General features: G+C 39.7%; 1 protein-coding gene across 3 annotated transcripts in view; it reads left to right on the top strand.

The window, feature by feature from the left end:
* The window catches only part of ITGB6 (integrin subunit beta 6), a 71,825-nt gene that overhangs the window by 32,182 nt on the left and 20,006 nt on the right, over positions 1-19,637 (top strand). For 2 of the 3 annotated variants that reach the window (XM_061184438.1, XM_061184447.1), the window contains 4 exons: positions 4,425-4,514; positions 10,793-10,927; positions 11,149-11,566; positions 18,195-18,417. In XM_061184438.1, the coding sequence (XP_061040421.1) occupies positions 4,425-4,514; positions 10,793-10,927; positions 11,149-11,566; positions 18,195-18,417 (866 nt within the window). Of the gene's footprint in view, positions 1-4,424; positions 4,515-10,792; positions 10,928-11,148; positions 11,567-18,179; positions 18,418-19,637 lie in introns of all 3 variants that reach the window. The other variant, XM_061184429.1, reaches the window with a different exon arrangement.

Below are 19,637 nucleotides of genomic sequence, written 5' to 3'. Positions count from 1 at the left end.
TGTGTTACAGATATTTTCTCCCATTCAGTAGCTTCTTCTCAGTCTCTTAAAGGCATCTTTTCAGAGCAGAAATTCTTAATTTTATTTATCAGTCTTTTCCTTTATAGGTCATGCTTTGGTGTCCTACTTAAGACATTTTTGTTATCCCTAAGGCAACGAAGATATCTCCCCCGACTTCTACAGTGATAAAAGTTAAAATAGTGGGTAGACTTTTACTGGAGAAGTAACGACTAGGAAGCAGTACAAGGGAGGATTCTAGGGGCTGATTGTGTTTTATTTCTTGATCTTGGTGGTGGTTACACTTGCTTGTTTACTTTTTAAATATTCATTGAACTGTATACTTATTCCTTGTACATTGTGTATGTGTGTTATACTGCTACTAAAGTTGAGAGAGAGAGAGAGAGAGAGAGAGAGAGAGAGAGAATGCCCAAACAGGAGCCACTAACTAAAGTGGGTCATCACAAGATGATGACCAAAAAAATACTGTAAAAGATTAGAGAAAATATCTGTGAGAAGCTTACATAAGATCATAGGGTCTTAATCTATACAAGCCAACCTTTTAATAAATATATTTTAGTAAAAAAACATTTAGTAAGTATAGCTAAAGAACAAGAACAGTGGCATTGGTTAATCATATAATATTGAAAATAAACGGCGCTGAGCATAAAATCCCTCCACATCAGTGAGGCTCCACAGAAAGAGTTAAGCAAGCACAAATCCTGAAGAGAAGCAGCAGGTTGCTCTAAATACTTGGTTTTACAAATTCTTTATTAAAATGCTACTAGCAGATATAGGGCCAGTTGACTTCTGACTTCCCACCCTCTGACAAGGCACATGAGTAGTGTGGTCTGTATAAAATAGTGGCTGGTGGGTCTGAGGTGGTGAGGAACCCATGATGCTACAGCAGAAATGTCACCAGAGGAGGACATGAGGGCACGTTAGAGTCACCATCCAAGGCAAGAACCCAATCACAATGCCCAGCAAGGATACAGCTAATAATAAACTGTATCCCAGAACAGAGTCAGACTCTGAACCTGAAGATGAGAGTTAACCCAACAGGAAGTGCAGTCAAAGCAGGAACGAAGGCCCCGTCGGGAGCTGTCTCTTCCATGGGGAGAACAGCAAGATAGCACCAAGAGCAGCCGGGAGGCTGCCAAGGTCCTCAACCTGAGTCTCTTTAAAGAGAAAACCAACCAACAGACGGTCCACGGCTACCTGGGGCTGCAGGTATGTGGGGCTGCAGCTCCTCTGCCCTCAGCCGAGCAGGAGTGCACCCCTGATTTCTGGCAGCCAGACGCCCAGAGGCCCTGAACTTAGAGATGCTCTCCGAGAGGAGCCTGAAGTGTGCAGGTGTGAATCCAGGCACTATCCTCTGAAGCCTTCAATGCCTGCCCGCTAAATCACAGCCTGTCCATTTCTGATCCTCTACCCTTGGCAAACAGGAGATTTCTAGGGAGCAAATGCAGACTGTGGGACAAATACAAAATCTTTTTTGAGGTTGGGGCAACGTGAACAAAAAAATAGGGCTTGATGAAGGAAGTTAAGGAAACGAAGGTGAGCAGAAAAAGCCAACCTTGCAAACACGAGTGAGAAAAGCAACCTCAGGAACTCCTGGGTGGCATGGTGGGGAGGAAAGGGAGAAAATCCATAATTAAGATAATCCAGGGACAGATAACAGGGAACGCAAGCCCAAGAAATTCAAGTCCAAGCATAAGAGTTTGCATTTCTAATCAGCTCATGCCACGTCGCGTTTTCAGAGTTCATCATTTCTAATATCCAAGAGCTCTCTTTTCCGGTCACACTGCTATAATTTATCACATCCAGGCATGCAAAATCATCCTTTTTCTAACATTAAACATGTTTAATCAGGACAATTTATAATAACACTTTAGGGCTTTAGTAACAGAAATGAATTTGACACATGATATTTACAGTAATCATAATACTACTACAAGATTTAAAGTGTAATTTTTTACAGTATTGGATCAAGAAGCCAAATTGTCCATGTTCTTAGTTAGTTATTTGCAATGCTTTTGTGGGGAATCAGCATCCAGAAATTAATTAATAGTCTTCCTCTCCACAATGATCAGTGTCATCCCTGGGTACTGCTCCTAGACGCCAACCCCTTTATACCCTCACTCTGGGACAATCAGCAAATGTGATTAATGTTAAACCACTTGTCCCAGTAGCCAAAAGCCAAATGTCATACCACATGCAGGATCATAATTATGCTTTAGGAAGTAGATGGATTTGGCTTTGTTAACCAAGAATTAACCCAAAATCTGGAGGCCCCTTGAACTATTGCGTCTGGAAAATACCCATTATGTCTTGGCCTTGGGGATACCAGGACGTTTTTCAAGGATAGCAGTTTCATGCAAAGCTAAGGGCCTTGAAATTCTTTTTCAAAAGGCTCTAAACCTTTCTTTGTCAAACTCTAAAGTTTCCCTCCGCCTTCTCTTCTGGAACCAGTCAAATTTACACACATTCCAGCTCCACTTGAGTGAAATTCAAGTTCCCATTTAGGTATTTGCTGTTAACCACGGGTCTCATGCTTCATGGCCCTTTTGACATGTGTTTATTTGAAAAGGTGAGTCGATGAACCGGTGCCTTCCTCATATTTGACAAGTTCTATCTGACCTGGGGACCCACCCCAATAGGCAGTGATGGAGGGGCCCAAAGTAACGGGAGGGATGTTACCTGGATTACTATCCACAGCCCCTTCAATAAGGGGCCGTCCATCAGACGGACGACTGACACTTTTTTAACAGTTCAGCTTTCCATCAACTTCAAACTTAAACACAATTAGGAATGGTGAAATAAGTAGAACATTGCAAAACCCACAAATTAAAACCAAAGCCCATTTTTCCATAAATGAGGAGTAGAAGGTTTGGACTTGAGCCGGGTGCCCACCTCTTGCATGTGCCCAGGACCTCCCAAAACATGTTGGTGTTCCCACATCACCCTGGCTTCATCTGTTCCTCTCTTGGGTTCCCCTCATCCTGATTTATTTACTTAGTATCATGATTATTAATTCTAATTTAGTTTTGTGCATTTTCTAAACTACTTAAATCTTCTTTGGAATAAGATAGGATATCATTATGCTTGAACTTTAGGAGATGCCCTAAATTCTTCACTCAAAGCTTATTTTTCTTTTTTTACCTACAATTGTAATAAATTCAGTCATCGGATTTCACAATACACGGAAACTTTAGAAGAGAACAGCTGACAAAATGAGTGATTGTTTCTTCTTGATGTAGCACAGCATATTAAGCCTACTTAATAGATGTTGGTGAATGCAACAGTAGATGAATAAATGAGTGAATTGGTAGGCGAGTGATACCTTACAGCTTAACAAGAAGACAGAAACTATTTAAAAACAAATAAATGAAACAAAAGCATAGCAGTTGGGGTCCACTTGGTAAGGATGTGATCTATCTGCAAATTCTATGGATAGAAGCCTTTGATGATTATAGAGTTATAGTTAATATTGATAAGTATGACTATTTCTTCAAGAAAAAAGTCAAGGTATGCTTGAATGTCTTTATTTATGAAGACAAGAATGTGTCCTGTACATTTTCGAAAACTTTCTGTTTGAAAATAAAGTTTTAAAACATCAAACTTAAGGAAGGGATAATTTTCAGCTGTCTAGAAAGTTGCCTTCTTTGAAATGCTTCAGTCCTTGGCCATGTTTGGTACCTGAAGGGATGAGCTAATATTGTGAGTTCTCCTCTGGTAGGAACGACATCTCAGGAGAAGCAATGTAGGTGGAGAATGCAGATAGCTTAAAGGTAGGTGCTGATTCACAGCGTCATGATGTGTGGGGAGCGATCCCAACCAACCCCAGTACCATGCTGACATCCCTAAAAGCGTACTCATTACTGCTAGGAAAGGGGGAGTTAACAGCAAGCATCCAAACAATTCACTCCTTTGCTCCACCAAGCGATTGACAATGATTGACAATTAAGACCTCTGGACTGAATGACCTGCAGGGTGACCTGAGAGCAGTGAGGGACACACGTGACCCAAACCTTAGTTTCTGCAATGCTACAAAAAAGAGAAGACAGTTCCTGGTAGTATGCTCAGAACTTTTTAGACAAAGGATACTCCACGAATGGCAGATGTTATATAAGTGTTATTTCTATCTGAGACTTGACTCCCATTGTGATGTAAATCACAGCCCTAGACTAAGGCCACCACAGGTGCTAGATTTCCCCAGCAGCAGCTCTGGCCTTTTCATTTCCCACTTGAGCAAAGGAAGCAGCACCAGACAGGGCTACAGTTTCAGGAGAAGCACCCGTTTATTATCCGGAGCCTGTTTCTCCTGGCCAGTTAAATAGAGGTGATCTCAACCAGCAGGTTGAACCCACACTTAATGCTTCTCAATTACAGTGAGCAAAGATTGACTTATTCCTTTTTGTTTACAGAATTATGCAAAACTCATTCCTGGAGCTACAGTAGGGGTACTTCAGAAGGACTCTGGAAACATTCTCCAGCTGATCATCTCGGCTTATGAAGTATGATATTTTACTGTTGGGTTTTCTTTTTGCATTTCTTTGGTATTTAAACACTAAGATATGTTTTAGGCTGTTAAATGCACTCTCCTTTGTTGGTAGAGACAGTGCTTATCCAAAGAAAATCTCTCTGCATTAATGGATATAAAAAATTATATCCAAAATATAAATTTTGTTCACCTTATTTGCAGATATTCTTCCCGGAAGGTGGGGCAGAATGTAGAAAAATCATAAACCTGATCATAAAGGCTGTTTTTATAGTAATAACCAAAAACAGCACTGTCACCTGCAAAATTTTAATTCTACTGAAAAGGCTTCATGAGTCGTACAATTAAGCTTCCCTCTTCTCTGCCTGAAAAAAAATTAAGTTTAAATTGCCAACGAGTAACAGAGCTCTGAGAACTAACTCCACAGGCTTCATGAGACTAAATCATAACTCAAGGGAAAAAACACCAAAGCACACCAGGAACCACTTTGTAGATTCTCTGCTTTTGAGAACCAAGGAAATTTTCCACTGGTTTTATGTCATATATGTACATAAATACATTTTTTTTTCTTTTGCCTTGTCTTTGTAAATTAGTGCCTGAGGACAGAATTCTTCCCTTAAAATAAGATACATACCTACAGGGTTGCTGTGTTTTCTCTCTATGTCACCGTTTTATAACTCAATCAACAGTGGATGACCAGTTGCCAACTCTTTTTTATTTTGGTTCCTAAATATCATTATCATACCCCCTTTTTGCCTTTACTTACAAAGAAACACACACACACACACACACACACACACACACACACAAAGATGAAGCTCTAAATTAGGACAGGAATGAAAAAAATAAACTTTTATAAAGCAGTAAAGTTCTAATATTTGCTCTAAACAGAGTTACATAATAGCAAATGAATAAAATTCTAACTTTGATCCTTTAAAATGACAAATAAATGACCCATATGCACTCTATGCCAATATTTAGCATATACTGAACCAGTGTTCCTTGACATTTCAGAATCATCTGGAAAGTTTTTTAAAGATAGGTGTGTCCAGATTCCTCTCACAGATGTCTTGGGAGAATTTTAAGGGAAGGAAGAGTTACGTATTTTGAGAAAAACCCCCAGTGTTTTTGACATCACCCCACCAATTTTGAAACTCACCTTAATAGGGTAAAGCAAACTATTTTTTCTTGAATACATTTTCTCAAAGAAGAAAATACAGATGGTCCATTAAAGTTATAGGATGAGGGGTTTTTTAAAATTCATACCCTCAGAAACTTCAGTTTTCTTAGCTCACATAAAAATTTAATCACCATGCTAGTTCACGCTTGAAATTCTTCCAGACAGGAAAGCTTGTCAACAAAATACTATAAAAACCTTCCTCCCTCTCATGCAGTAAAGTTTTAATGTGTAGAATCAATGCCAAATCACATGGCAATTCTTCACTGAATTAGAACACACTCAATTTTCTTTAACTCAGGACTCTCAAAAGTGCTGGCCACTAATATTTTCAAAGGAGTTAAGCAAAGTAGAAAACAGTGAATTGTCAAAAATATTTCCCCTCCTGTCTGACCAGCCCTGTCTGTGCCCCTGCTTGCTCTGTCAGAGTTTATGTCTCACTTTACATCCCCAATCACTCACATAATTTACAGAGTAGTTGAAATCAAGACATCAGGCATTTGAAGTGAATCTTGTGTCTTTATTCTACTGTCTCAAAAATATGAAGTGTCTGTTATTCTTATATCAAATCATCTTGCTCTGGAGTTATGATTGAAACTCTATGAGTCACTGTGAGGTATGCAACAGATCTTGGCACTGGTTCAAATTATTTTTCTGTTGTGTTATTTTTTAAATGTATCCTAAAAGGACCTTAAAATATGGGGATCCATAGACTAGATTTCTTTCCAACCTATAAAAAAAAGAGAGAGAAGGAAAGAGACTATATTGAGAGAAGACATAAAATGCTTCCGACTTGTAGTGGGGCAGAGGCAAACAATTTGTGTTTATGATTAGAGACTATAAACTTCAGCTCAGTATTTTACAGCGCTGCATTGACATTTAAAAAGCCTTAAATACCAGATGTGTATTCACCTGGCCATCATTCACTACTTTCCTTCCTTCCCTAACCACATAATAAAAGCTGCTGAAATATCCATACTCTCAAGGGTAAGGTCCTCTGTTGGCATTTAAGTTCCAGAAGGGAAGTGACTTGTTTTGTTTTGTTTTGTTTTACCTGGTTCATAGTATATGCTCAATAAATGAATGAGTGAAAAGATGAAATATACAAACATTTATGTCCTTTCTTTGGGAAATTCACATTAAAATATTCCTGGTGAAATTTGCAATATGATATTCCAATTAGATCATTGCTGAGGTTTCCTTCATTTTAGTTAGATTATGTCACTCACTACTCCTAATTGCTGTCATCTACAAACTTTCAGGTCATATCCCTCATTTCTCATTTAGTTCACAGTGCCACTGTCTCCAACACCACTCCTGTCTTATTTCTTGATGATTTCAGCCCATGTGTATACATATATATGATCCTTCCCGTACCCTGGACTCTCAGTTTCTTGAACTCTGCTTCTGAAATGATCTTGTTCCCTTCCCTCTTAATTACCTCCTCATACCTTCACGCTCTTGTCACACCTTAAACCTTATCATTGCCGATAGTCTCAATTACATGCAACCCATTCTCTGCTCACCATTTCCAATCTTTTCACCTCACTCTTGCTGGTTCCCCTAATATTTCTTCCAACCCATCAGGATCTCCAATTAATTGACCCTGTCCTCTGTGTACAGTTCCTCATCCCCTTAATGTCCTCTCTCACCTGGCCCCTCAGCTTCAATTCAAACATTAATGTCACTCCTTAGACACACTCTCAACTCCCCTGCACCTTATCACTCCTTTGAGGTGGTTGGCCAACAGTGGTCCTGGTAAAATCCAACTGTCCACTCTGCACAGCTGAATGGGAACGGGAAAAACATACAATCATGCTACCGGGTCTCACTTTAAATTCATGATCACGGACTTCAAGCTGGCCCTCAATGCTGCCCAGCAACCATGCTATATTTCTCTAGTAAACATCCAAATGGAGAGATCTAGGAGTCAGTTGATATGTTAGTTGGCAAATCAGCAAGTAACCTGGACTCTCCCAAACATACTTCGCCATAGTTTTCTCCTTCTCAACTCATGGCAATTCCGTCCTTCATGTTGCTAGGACCAAAAAGCTTAAAACGATCCTTGACTCCCCCTCTTTCTTTTACACTGTACATTTAATCCATCAGGAAATCTTGTTGACTCTACCCTCAAATTTATTTAGAGTTTGATCCAATTGCTGCGTCCACTGTCCTCTGCTAGTTGGAGCCACCATCCTCATTAACCTGAATTATTGCAAAAGCCTCCTAAATGATATTTCCCGTTTCCGCCTTTGGTTTCCTACATTCTGTTTTCAACAAAACAGGCAGAATTTTCATTAAACATGTTAAGTCAACTCCTATGACTCTTTTGTTGGTAACCTTAATTGCTTTCTCATTTTACGTAGAGTAAAAGCTGAATTCTTTATAACAGCCTACGAGGACCCTACCAGGTCTGTTCCCCTCCACCCCATCACCTCTGACTTCACCTCTCGTTACTCTCCTCTCATTCTGCTCCAGTGCAGCAAACCTGCCCTCCTCGCTCTTCTGTTCCCAGAGCAAGCCAGACATGGTCCTGCCTTAGGGCCTTTGCATTGGCTGCACCCGCTTCCTGAAACACTCTGTTCACGTATATCTGCGTGGCTAATTTCCTCTCACCTTCTTGAAATGTGACCCTCTTAATGAATCCCACCCTGACCACTTTTTAAAAATTGTAGCCTATACCCCCTGCCCACACTCTCTTAATCTTCATTATCCCACCCTAACTTTTCTCCATAGCATTTATCACCTTCCTGGTACTACATAACTTTCTTATTTATTGTGTGGTTTCCTTTCTGTCTTCCCACACTGGAGTATAAACTCAGTCAAGGGGTAAGCTATTTTAGACGTTTTTGTTTCCCAAGCACCTAGAACAGTGTCTGGTACATAGTGGACACTCAGTAAATATTTTCTGAATGAATAAACTGGTAATGTAACTAGTTGAGATAAAACAGATTTAAAGGGTATATTTTAATGCTAAATTGGCAGAAATTGAAATCTTAAGACACGATGGGAATAATCTTTAGGACTGCGAAATGACACTTTAATCTCTGACAAAGACTACATTCTGAAAAGTCAGCCTGTGCCCATCTACGGAAGGAGTGACAATGTGGGGCAAATAACAAAGCAGGGAAGAGGAGTGACTTAGAATTTACAGTCAGCAACTTAGAATTAGGAGGAAGGCAGGGTCATCGTAACATGCAGTTGGCAAAATTATACTTCAGGAAAGTTTGAAGCAGAATATGCTTTTAAAATTCTATCAATGAAATGGGTATAGGGACTCAAATCATTTTAGATGAAGTATAACTTAACTCATAGTATTTTACAATTTGTTTTTATTCTGTTTCTTAAAAATAATTTGGTTTTGAAGTTAATTTGAAATTATTTGAAATTAATTTGGTTTTGAAGTCCCCCAAATACAGACTTCTCTTTTATAAAAGAAAGAGGAATAAAGAAGGTCTGAATAATAACACTAGCTTTCCCCAAAAATACAGCTCTCCTTTTCCCTTCCTTGACATTCTTCCTCCTGGGAAACGTTGCCTTTACGTACCCTTCTGCCATAACCCGCACGCCCTGTATCTAGTGTTCCCCTCTTCCACCCCCGCCATCGCATATCCCAGCCACTGCGTCCCTGCTCTTCACGCCTCAGGCGTGGCGAATGCAGCAACATGCCAGCCTCCTTGACTTAAATCTTCCTGTCCCCTCCTCTAGCTTGTCCTGCACATGCCTTCCAGATAACCTCCCTGCAGCTGCATTTTCAGTAAATCAGGCCCCTGCTTAAAAGCTTCATGGAATATTTCCCGCAGATGTTAACTCATCTCTCCAAACCTCAGGGTTCTTTGTGGTCTGGTGTCTCCCCGGACAGTAGGGGTGCAGGCTTGGGCTGAGCCCCTCTATTCTCCATTCTGTACCACTCCTGGCACTGAGCTTTCTCTCTTTTGGTCCCCTCGCCTGAAATACCATTGTCATCCCCTCCACACGTCTAAATCCAACACAGTCATTAGGGACCAGTCTTCTAATACTTCAGCCTTCACTGACCGCCCTCTTTCCTGAACTCTCCCAAACCCTTATGTATTACACAATTTTTTTTTCTAATTTAATGGTACATTGACTGACGTTGTATGTTAACTGCTTCACTTGGCTCCACCTTATTTTTTTCAGCAAGATGATCATCTTCAGGGCAGAAATCCTGTCTTATACCCATTCCCCCAGACCTGGCTCTATACTAAATGTACAATAGGGACTCTATAAATTCCAGCACTGATTTCAAGGCACAGTTTCTCTCACATTTTAACATCTCTAAAATTGGGATACATTTTATAATTAGTCATGTCTTACCAATGCTTTCAATAGAATGGAAGTCACAATGTAGTTTTCATGGTCTGCACATGTATAAACTTGGCAGTAACTGTATGTGTTATTGTCACTTCAATTCGTTAAGTACACTGTTGGTGCTGTAAGTGTTGAGTACAATTGCTATTTTTAAATATCTTCCAAGTTTGCACTATGACTCGATACTGAAAAGTTATTGTTTGTGCAGAAATGTACCAAAACAGAATAAGAGGGAAGCAAATACTGATATCAGCAAAGCAAATATTCATTGTTGGAGGAATGATCTGTATTCCTTATAAAGTAACAACCAGCTGCTTTATGGGACCTAAAAATGTTGATACTTAGGATACAAGTAAAGCAAGCTATTGTTATATTTTGTTACTGAGATACAAGCAAAAGATTTGCCTTTTATATGCCAAGCAATGCAATTCAGGACTGGAGAAATTTGTCAAACCCTCAAAATGGATAAAATAATTTTTAAAGCAATGATAGATGGACAGGTTTGATTCATATGTAGTGCCAAACGATCTTGAGGTATTTTGTCATAGTTTAATTGTCATAAAATAATGGTGTATCTTATAATTGATGGCATCTTAGATTCGATAAAATATGATGTGTGTGTGTGTGTATTGCTTGCTTTCTTGCTTGATTGGTGATATGGTGAATTTCTTTTAGACCCAATTTAATTTTATTTATTTGTTGTTTAATGAACATGATTCACAGATTCTTCTCTTCTGGCTCTATTTTTTGGTTGTGACTTCGTTCAACTCTTTATGTCTTATCTAAAGGAGCTCCGGTCCGAGGTGGAGCTGGAGGTGTTAGGAGACACAGAAGGACTCAACCTGTCATTCACAGCTGTCTGTAACACCGGGACCCCCTTTCCACACCAAAAGAAATGCTCTCACATGAAGGTGGGAGACACAGTAAGTAGATGGCCCATAGGTCATCTGAAAAAACATCCAGATGATCTGTCAGAAGTTACCTTAGTGCACTGAAGCTGGACTTTTCCTTTCAAGAATTTCAAAAGTGATTTTCAAAGATTTCCTAATAAATGCTTTCGCAAAGCTGATCCCCATGCAGCTTTGTTTCTTCCCATGCATATTGGCGGCTAGAAGAAGATAATTAGTATTTTCTTTTTTTCCAGGCTTCATTCAACGTGACTGTGAGTATACCAAACTGTGAGAGAAGAAGCAGGCACATTATCATAAAGCCTGTGGGGCTGGGGGACGCCCTGGAGATCCTTGTCAGTCCAGAATGCAGCTGTGACTGTCAGAAGGAAGTGGAGGTGAACAGCTCCAGATGCAGCAACGGGAACGGCTCTTTCCAGTGTGGAGTGTGCGCCTGCCACCCTGGCCACATGGGTCCTCACTGCGAGTGTGGGGAGGACACGCTGAGCACTGACTCCTGCAAGGAGGCCCCGGAGCTCCCCGCGTGCAGCGGAAGAGGCGATTGCTACTGCGGGCAGTGCATCTGCCACTTGTCCCCCTATGGAGACATTTACGGCCCTTACTGCCAGTGTGACAATTTCTCCTGCGTGAGACACAGGGGGCTGCTCTGTGGAGGTAGGCCATGTCCAAATCCACCTTACAGGGCGACTGTGCACGTATCAAGGAAGGGCTTTGCATCCTTTGCACCTTCCACAGCCACCTGGGCACAGTAGGTGCTCAATAAATGTTTGCTGATCAGTTGAGTGGGGTTGACCTTTAGACTAAGGTAACTGATCTTCCCTTATGTTTTTTTCTGGCTCTGACATTCCCTAAGGGTGAGATCTCTGCCAGCTGAACTTACATCTCTATTATTATTTCCCTGGGAGTAAGTAGGTAAAAGACGGATGCCTTCTCTTTGGTTATTACCCAGACGCCACAAAACTGCATGTAATCGAACTCCATTATCTTCCAGACTATTCTGGATCAGGCTCTTGGTATCTGACTCAACTCTTAAATGCTTATTACTTTGGAAAGATAAAAAGCCAGGCCACTTAAGGAGCATACTGCAAAGGACGAGGGACACAAAAATTCTAAATGGACTTTCAGGGCCTTCATTCACTCCAAGCATATTTATTAAACACCTGTTATGTAACAGATACTAGGTTAGGCACAGGGTATAATAAAGATGAATAAAGACATATGCGAAGAAGGCTATGGAAAGGGTAAAAATGAAAAATCCTTGGAAATTTTTGAAACTGAGAAAAATTTTAAGTAGCAGAAATATTTATGTTCTAATATCCTTTGTAGAGGTAAAAATCACTTTAGTTTAAAACTATATTACATATAACATGACTATTATAAAATCATTCTGAGAGATGCACATACATATTTAAGTACAATCTAGTCAGACAAGAATTACAAATGTGTTAATATACTTTTAAATGATACAGATTTGTGTTACAACTGAAATCGTAACCGACTGCTGAATTTAAGCTCATGTCTTTTTTTTTTTTTTCACAGTGTGTGAGCAGATAGCTTTTCAAAACAGAAAGCCATTATCTTTACAGAAAACTAAGCAAGTTATGTTTTCAAACCACAGTGTCAGGAACATATAAAAGAGACTGATTTTCAGCGGAAAAAGCCTTTGAAAACCATCTGATACCCTTAGAAGTGCACCTCTGTTTCATTTCTTGGCTCTTGCTGTTGCTGCCAATAGACTCCTCTGAGGCTGCCTTCTTTCTTCCCCACCAAAGAGTGAAAAGTTTAGGGTCTGTCCAGATTGAGACACATTTCTCTCCCCTTTCATTCAAAGGTGTTTTTCCTTATCTAATGGGTGTGTTTCCAAACCCACATTGGTCTTCTTTTCACACGATGCAGACAGAACACAGCCTGAAGCCAGAGGCCGTCACCAAGTCTCGAAAAGAATCTATTCAGCGGAACCCCAGATTGCATTTCTAATAGAAATCGTTAATAAAATATATGCTTAAGACATTTGAAATTGCCTTTCAAAAAAAAAAAAAAAATCCGAAGTGTAATCAAATACAGTATAACAGCAGTTCTGACCCCACCTGTATTTCACCCTTTAGATCTGAAGTCAGAGGTCTAAGGCTGTGTAAATCGATGGGTTATGTTCAGCAACACAGTTCTTCCCATTTCTTAATGGTCTTTCAGTTTATTTTGTGTCACGCATGTGGACGGACATAAGTTCAGAGTCAACTTGATCTGTGCATTTGTAGTTCAGATGGCCTGACAATAGTGCCTCTCTTTGAATCAGATACAGTGATCGCTAAAGAAATTCTATTTAGAAAATACAATTTTTTTTCATTTGGACTCAGAAAACTTCACCAATGCCCATTTCCTTCATACACTGGGGTACTTTCCCATCCTCAACCATGACTGTTTCTCGAAAGCTTTTTTGTGTTCAGTAACATCTCAAAGGATGTTCCTCTATTACTAGTAACTTTCTCTTTTAAAAGGTATAATAAAAGTACAATCATTCAAAGTCAACGAAGGCAATGGAGCACCTACTATGTGCCTGGCATTGTGCTTAGTGTAGGGATAAAACTGATCCTGGCCTTGTGAACACACACGCTATTGTTGCTGTTGTTTGCCACAGAGGCCTGACTATGCTACAGCCTTATTTCTCGTGTAGATCTCACTAATTTTACAACTAACATACTCTGCAATGTGCTGCTTCTCTGAACGGCCATTATCACAATGTTCTTTTCATGCACCTTCTTCCATCCATCTGTAAGCACTCAAAGATAGAGGGCTCCATTGATTTTTCCCTTGCCCAAATTCCATTAGTCTTTTAAATTTTGATTCTAAGAGACTGGAAACTCTAACAGGCAAACAGCATTACAGAAAAAACTTCCTGCCCTTGTGCACTTAGTTATCAGTCAATGGCATTCCAGAAAGATCTCTCCCTCTCAAAAGAGCCTGATAATTTTTTCTTGATCTTTGGTTATCATCTTGCCTCTACATGAAGCCATTATGAAGTTTTGTTGTTGTTGTTATTGTTGTATGAACAGGTACCTTAGATAATTGGTTGTTTGTGGATATCAATTAACAACTTTTGTGACTGGGTTAATGGTTCTGGAAGGCCCACAGAAAGGGAGGGTTTCTAAGTTCTGAAAGGAGCTCTTGGAAGGGTTTTCTAAAATTTCTGCCAAGTAATTCTTATATGCAGTGATACACTTGGGCATTCTCAAAGCCTTTGGAAATTCACATTTCATTTGACAATATTTATATACCGTATACATTTTTCAGAATAAACTTCAATAGGGAAATCACCCCCTATCATGAAAGTAAGTTTCCCCTTTTGCTGAGGAAGAAACAAAAAGCAATTGTACTTTAGAGGATAGCTTACACATAAAAATTAAATGAATGGTTTTGGCCTAAATAACCTAACTATTCTTAGCTTTGAATTAATTAGTTCAATTATGAATTAAATAGGTTACGAAATGCAGTCTTAATGTCATGGATCCAGATAAATTTCAATTCATCTTTCATTAGAGAGGTGTAAGTCTTTTTAGTATATATATGTACAAATTACTATATTACCCTCTCTATATAGATATAGATGATACAGATATAGATACAGATACAGATGTAGATATATAAATATAGATATAGATATAGATATAGATACAGGTACACATACACCGGGAGAAGTCAGAATCCAGCTTCAAAATCTTTGTGGTTTATCCTTTGTTCTGTGATTTCCTACTCCATGTCTCTTAAGGCCAGGTCATGAAGATAGAAAAGTAATGACCTTCTAGACCAAAGTTTACAAGAGAAAACCCAGAATCCTTCTTTCTACAATGAACATGGCAGCGTCTCCTACAAATGGAAACCTGCCTCACTTGTGATTTCTTTTACATCTGTTTGGTTTTCAGTATAATTACAGGAGTTTTAATACTGATGGATAATTTTGCTATCAGATTCTTCTTACTGGATAGTGTTTAGGAGTAATGATAATAACTTATATATTGCTTATTTATGGGCCAAGCACTGTTCTAAACATTGTTATATATTATCTCAAGTAATCATCATAACAATCCGATGAAGTAGTGCTATTAATAACCCCTCCTTACCAATGAGGAAACTGAGGCATAGAAAGGCTGAGTAATTTTCCCAACTTGGCCCAGCCCGTGCCAGAGCCAGGACCCAAACATGTGCTGTCTGGCTCTACACCTGTGCACTCACCCACTACATACTCAACCACCGCTACCATGCCCACATGCCTTTGGAATGTTGCCAAAGAGCAAAACTTGGGAGGCGATGGCTGGTGCACATTTCCCTTTCTGAAGAAAAGTGTCAGTTATGAAATTTGTAAGTAAATGCTGTTTGTTTGGAACAGCAAAAGTCAATTTAGGATCTTGGGCATGGCAGGCACCCAAAAAATATTATGAGAGGACACACAAGCCCATTACCTGAAACACTTTATTTAACATTTTATAGTAGTTCAGACACTACTCTGTGGCCAGTTCTTCAGGAGCCCCTCTTGTCTCTCAGCCTCTTCTGTGAGGATCCCTTTCTCTGATTACATTTTAAATGCTGATGCTCTCCAGGGATTTCCTCACTCTATCTGCTTGCCTTAGATGATCTCATCCACATCAGCTTCAACTGCCATCTATCCCTGGTGGATTCCAAACCCCAAACCTCAGGGCTATATATACGTACTCAACCACCCATGGGTCCCTCAAACTCAACAAAACCAAAAATGAACTCATTGTCTTCCCCATCCTAAGCTGCTCTTCCTCCTCTGCCTCAGAACAATCTATTCATTTAACAATTAAGCACTCTCTGTGCCAGGCACTGGGGAGAAGGCACCGCATGAGTTACTTCCATTCCAGGGCAGTAAACAGCCGCCCCATCCAGCTAGCAGCCCAGGGGGGTGACTTGGGGAGGATTCCATCCTCTCTCTTCCCCTCCTCCTCTGCCCTGGGCATCCCATGCCGTGAATTTCATCCTCTTTCCTCTCCATTCCCATGGACACTGTTCAGGGCCTCATATCTTCTTGCCTCTATTGCTGGGAGAACCTCCTTACTTGTTTTTCTGTGTCTAGTTTGACCCTCTCTACTGATGCCAGGACATTTCTGGACACATATCTATCTCTCCAGGTCTCTCCCTTACTTAAAATTTCATAACTTTCGGATAAAACCTCTTACTTTAGTCCACAAAGCTTTTCATGATGTGATTTCTGGTTTTTGTTGACCTTTTCCTCCTATCCTCACGGACACCCCAAATGCACCTTTGGCTTTATTCATGTGACTTTACTATGGGTATTAAGCAGGTCACATGATTACACACTTCTGTCATTTACCTATGCTTTTTTCTCTGCTTATAATGCACGTAACCCTCTTCTTCTATCTTCTATCCTTATCTTCCAAATTCAGCTCAAGCATCACTTCCTCTGGAAACTTCCCCAAATCTCTTGTCTAATTTGGAAACTTCCTCTGGGTGTATGGCACTTATCACGTTGTACTTATTAGCAGTAGTATCTATTTGCCTGTCTCCTAGACTAAGCTATAAGCTCAGCCACCTTGTCTTATTTAATTTTGTATCCTCAAGCCTAAAACAATCTTTGGCACATGATATATGCTCAATTAAAATTTGTTAAATAAATGAATTTGTTGGGCACTCACTGTATGCCTGTAGGACATCTAGTTGGTGAATACAAAGCTAGGAGATTTACACATTATCTCATCTGACCACAACCATTGGAAGCAGCTTTTATTCCCTCTACTTTATAGATGAGGCTTTCATGATTACTCAGCTTGAGTGATGTAGAGGTGGGGTTACTAAAGTCTATCTTGTATGTCTATCCTACGGCACCTTAATTGAAAGCAAAAACTTTTAAAAACTACACATATATATATATATATATATATATATATATATACACACACACACACACACACACACACACACACATACAGTTGGCCCTTGAACAACACGGGTTTGAAGTGCATGGGTCCACTTATATGCAGATTTTTTTTCAATAAATATATTGGAAAATTTTTTGGAGATTTGCAACAATTTGAAAATACTCACAGATGAACTGCATAGCCAGAAATATCAAAAAAATATTTAGGTATGTCATGAATGCATACAGTATATATAGATAGTAGTCTATTCTTACATAAGCATAAGGTGAGTGATATTTAAGATAAAGTTAATAATGTGTTAGTTTTCTTACTGTTTTATAACTTTACTTTCAAAGCATTATATTACTGTACAGTATGCCTTTCTCATAATTGGAGAAACTGCATATCAGCCTACCATTACAGGTAAGTGGTTTTTTAGAAAATGTAATCATGCTTCTATATGAATATGTCTATAATACTGTATGCCATAAACATTTTTAACAATTCATTCGTTGGTGTATAGGCTAGGCTACTGGGAAGCAATTATATCAATTATACTAGGCTACCACAAAGCAATCATATTGCTGCTTCTTCATTGTCAAGGCATGAATAGCTATATCTGTAAATAAATATGAATTTCTTTTTCACATTATCTTTTCATTTTTGATGTCTAATGTTAGTAATTTGTATAATATCTACAGTATTATAAGACAATATTGATGTAAGTACTGCCAGACGATTCGTCTTGTAAATTTACGGCATTGATAAATACAGTACAGTACTGTAAATGTATTTTCTCTTCCTTATGATTTTCTTAATAACATTTTCTTTTCTCTAGCTCACTTTATTGTAAGTATACAGTATATGATACATATAACATACAAAATATGTGTTAATCAACTGTTTACGTTATCAGTAAGGCTTCCCGTCAACAGGAGGCTGTTAGTAGTTAAGCGTTGAGGGAGTCCAAAGTTATCCTCAGATTTTGGCCTTGGGGGAGGGGTGAGAGTGGGGCGGGGGGGTCAGTGCCCCAACCCATGCGTTGTTCAAGCGCCAGCTGTATATACACACACATACTTGCACACACACACACCAAGTAGCTATTATAGGCTTCTGGATTCTCTTATTTCATCTGGTTATAAATTCTGTTTGATATAACATCAGGCAATCAAGTTGGTTCAGTTAAGAGACCAGATCAATGAATATACACAGTTTGCAAAATACGTTCCATAAAATCTACCTACGCTCACTCCCTCCGCACCCACACACACGCACTCACTTTTTTTCTCGTTTTTTTCTTCAGTCTTTTTGATGGTGTTCAAAGAGAAAAGATGGCCCCCAAGATCCGGAAGTGGCTTTAGCCCTAAGAAACCCAGGGCTTTGTTTTGCAGATAACGGCGACTGTGACTGCGGCGAGTGCGTGTGCAGGAGCGGCTGGACGGGCGAGTACTGTAACTGCACCACCAGCACGGAGCCCTGCATCTCCGAAGACGGGGCGCTCTGCAGCGGGCGAGGGGGCTGTGTGTGCGGCAAGTGCGTTTGCACGAACCCCGGAGCCTCGGGACCCACCTGCGAACGTTGTCCCACCTGTGGCGATCCCTGTAACTCTAAATGGTAATGTCTCTACACTCACCAGTCCTTCCTCCTGCCCATAGGGTTCATGGTGATCAAAGTTATAATGACATTTTATACACTCAGACCTCAGATTTCTCTTGCTGGCTTTGGTCTCCAAGCCTCCATCAAAACACACAAACCCGCAGGGCCCCTGCGATTGTCAGCCTGGAACGTCAGCCTCTCCCTTGCCTCTCAGCGCCGATGATCCAGGACCACAAAGTCACATTTCTGCAAGAGAGCCTAGCGGGGAAGCTGAGCTGATGTCCCAGGCTGATAACATCGATAGTCTCTCCCTTACAGTACCAACCACACATCAGGAATGCCCTGGGGGTAGACGGAGGACACTCACATTCAGTACTTTTTTAAGGGAAACAGACAAGCTTCTTTCTTATCTAGACGTTTATAGCCTGACCTTACTGATTCATTCCTATCTATAAACTCATAAAGGCAAAGAGACAGAAAGATGATCTTGGCTTTCCATTCCTTCCCTCTTCTTTACCACTCGTGCTCTTTGGCACCTTTCTTTGGTTGTCATTCTACACAGCTATTGTGACTGACACTTTCTTTTATACAATGTGAACAACAACAGCAACAAAACAGCCACCTTGTTTTTATTTTCCAGTAAAAAAAAAAAAAAGTTTCTTTGCTTGGCAGCTAACTTCTTAATGAAAGCGGGGCAACATTTGCAGGTTAAGTGAAGCAAATCTCCAAATTGGCTGTGTTAGGACATTGCAGGTATAACGTATTATACAGCAAACGTGCTTAAGCAGTTCATACTTTCATTAACTCTGGTACCTAAAATGGGGACATGTGCATTTCCAATGTAAACAAAGTAAGAAAATCAATATTCACTCAGTGGTTGCTCACTATTCAAGTGTCAAAACTTCTCTGTCACTGTGCCTGGACATATGCCAAGAGAAGCATGGGCACAAGGTTAGACTTACTTGAAAAGAATTTAATACAAAATGTCATTTCAAGGTATTTCTTCTATTATTTTTCTATTTTATCTTCTCTGTAAACATGATTCAATCTTCTTTGAAAAATTTTTTATTTAACTATAGTTGATTTACAATGTTGTGTTAGTTTTAGGTGTTCAGCTTCAGATTCTTTTCCATTATAGGTTATTACAAGATATTGAATATAGTTCCATGTGCTATACAGTAAATCCTTGTTGTTTATCTATTTTATATATAGTAGTGTGTATATGTTAATTCCAACTT

This window comes from Eubalaena glacialis, chromosome 1 (genome assembly GCF_028564815.1).
Source record: "Eubalaena glacialis isolate mEubGla1 chromosome 1, mEubGla1.1.hap2.+ XY, whole genome shotgun sequence".
NCBI lineage: Eukaryota > Metazoa > Chordata > Mammalia > Artiodactyla > Balaenidae > Eubalaena > Eubalaena glacialis.
The sequence above is the reverse complement of the archived record's forward strand: the minus strand, read 5'-3'. Positions and strand labels throughout refer to the sequence as shown.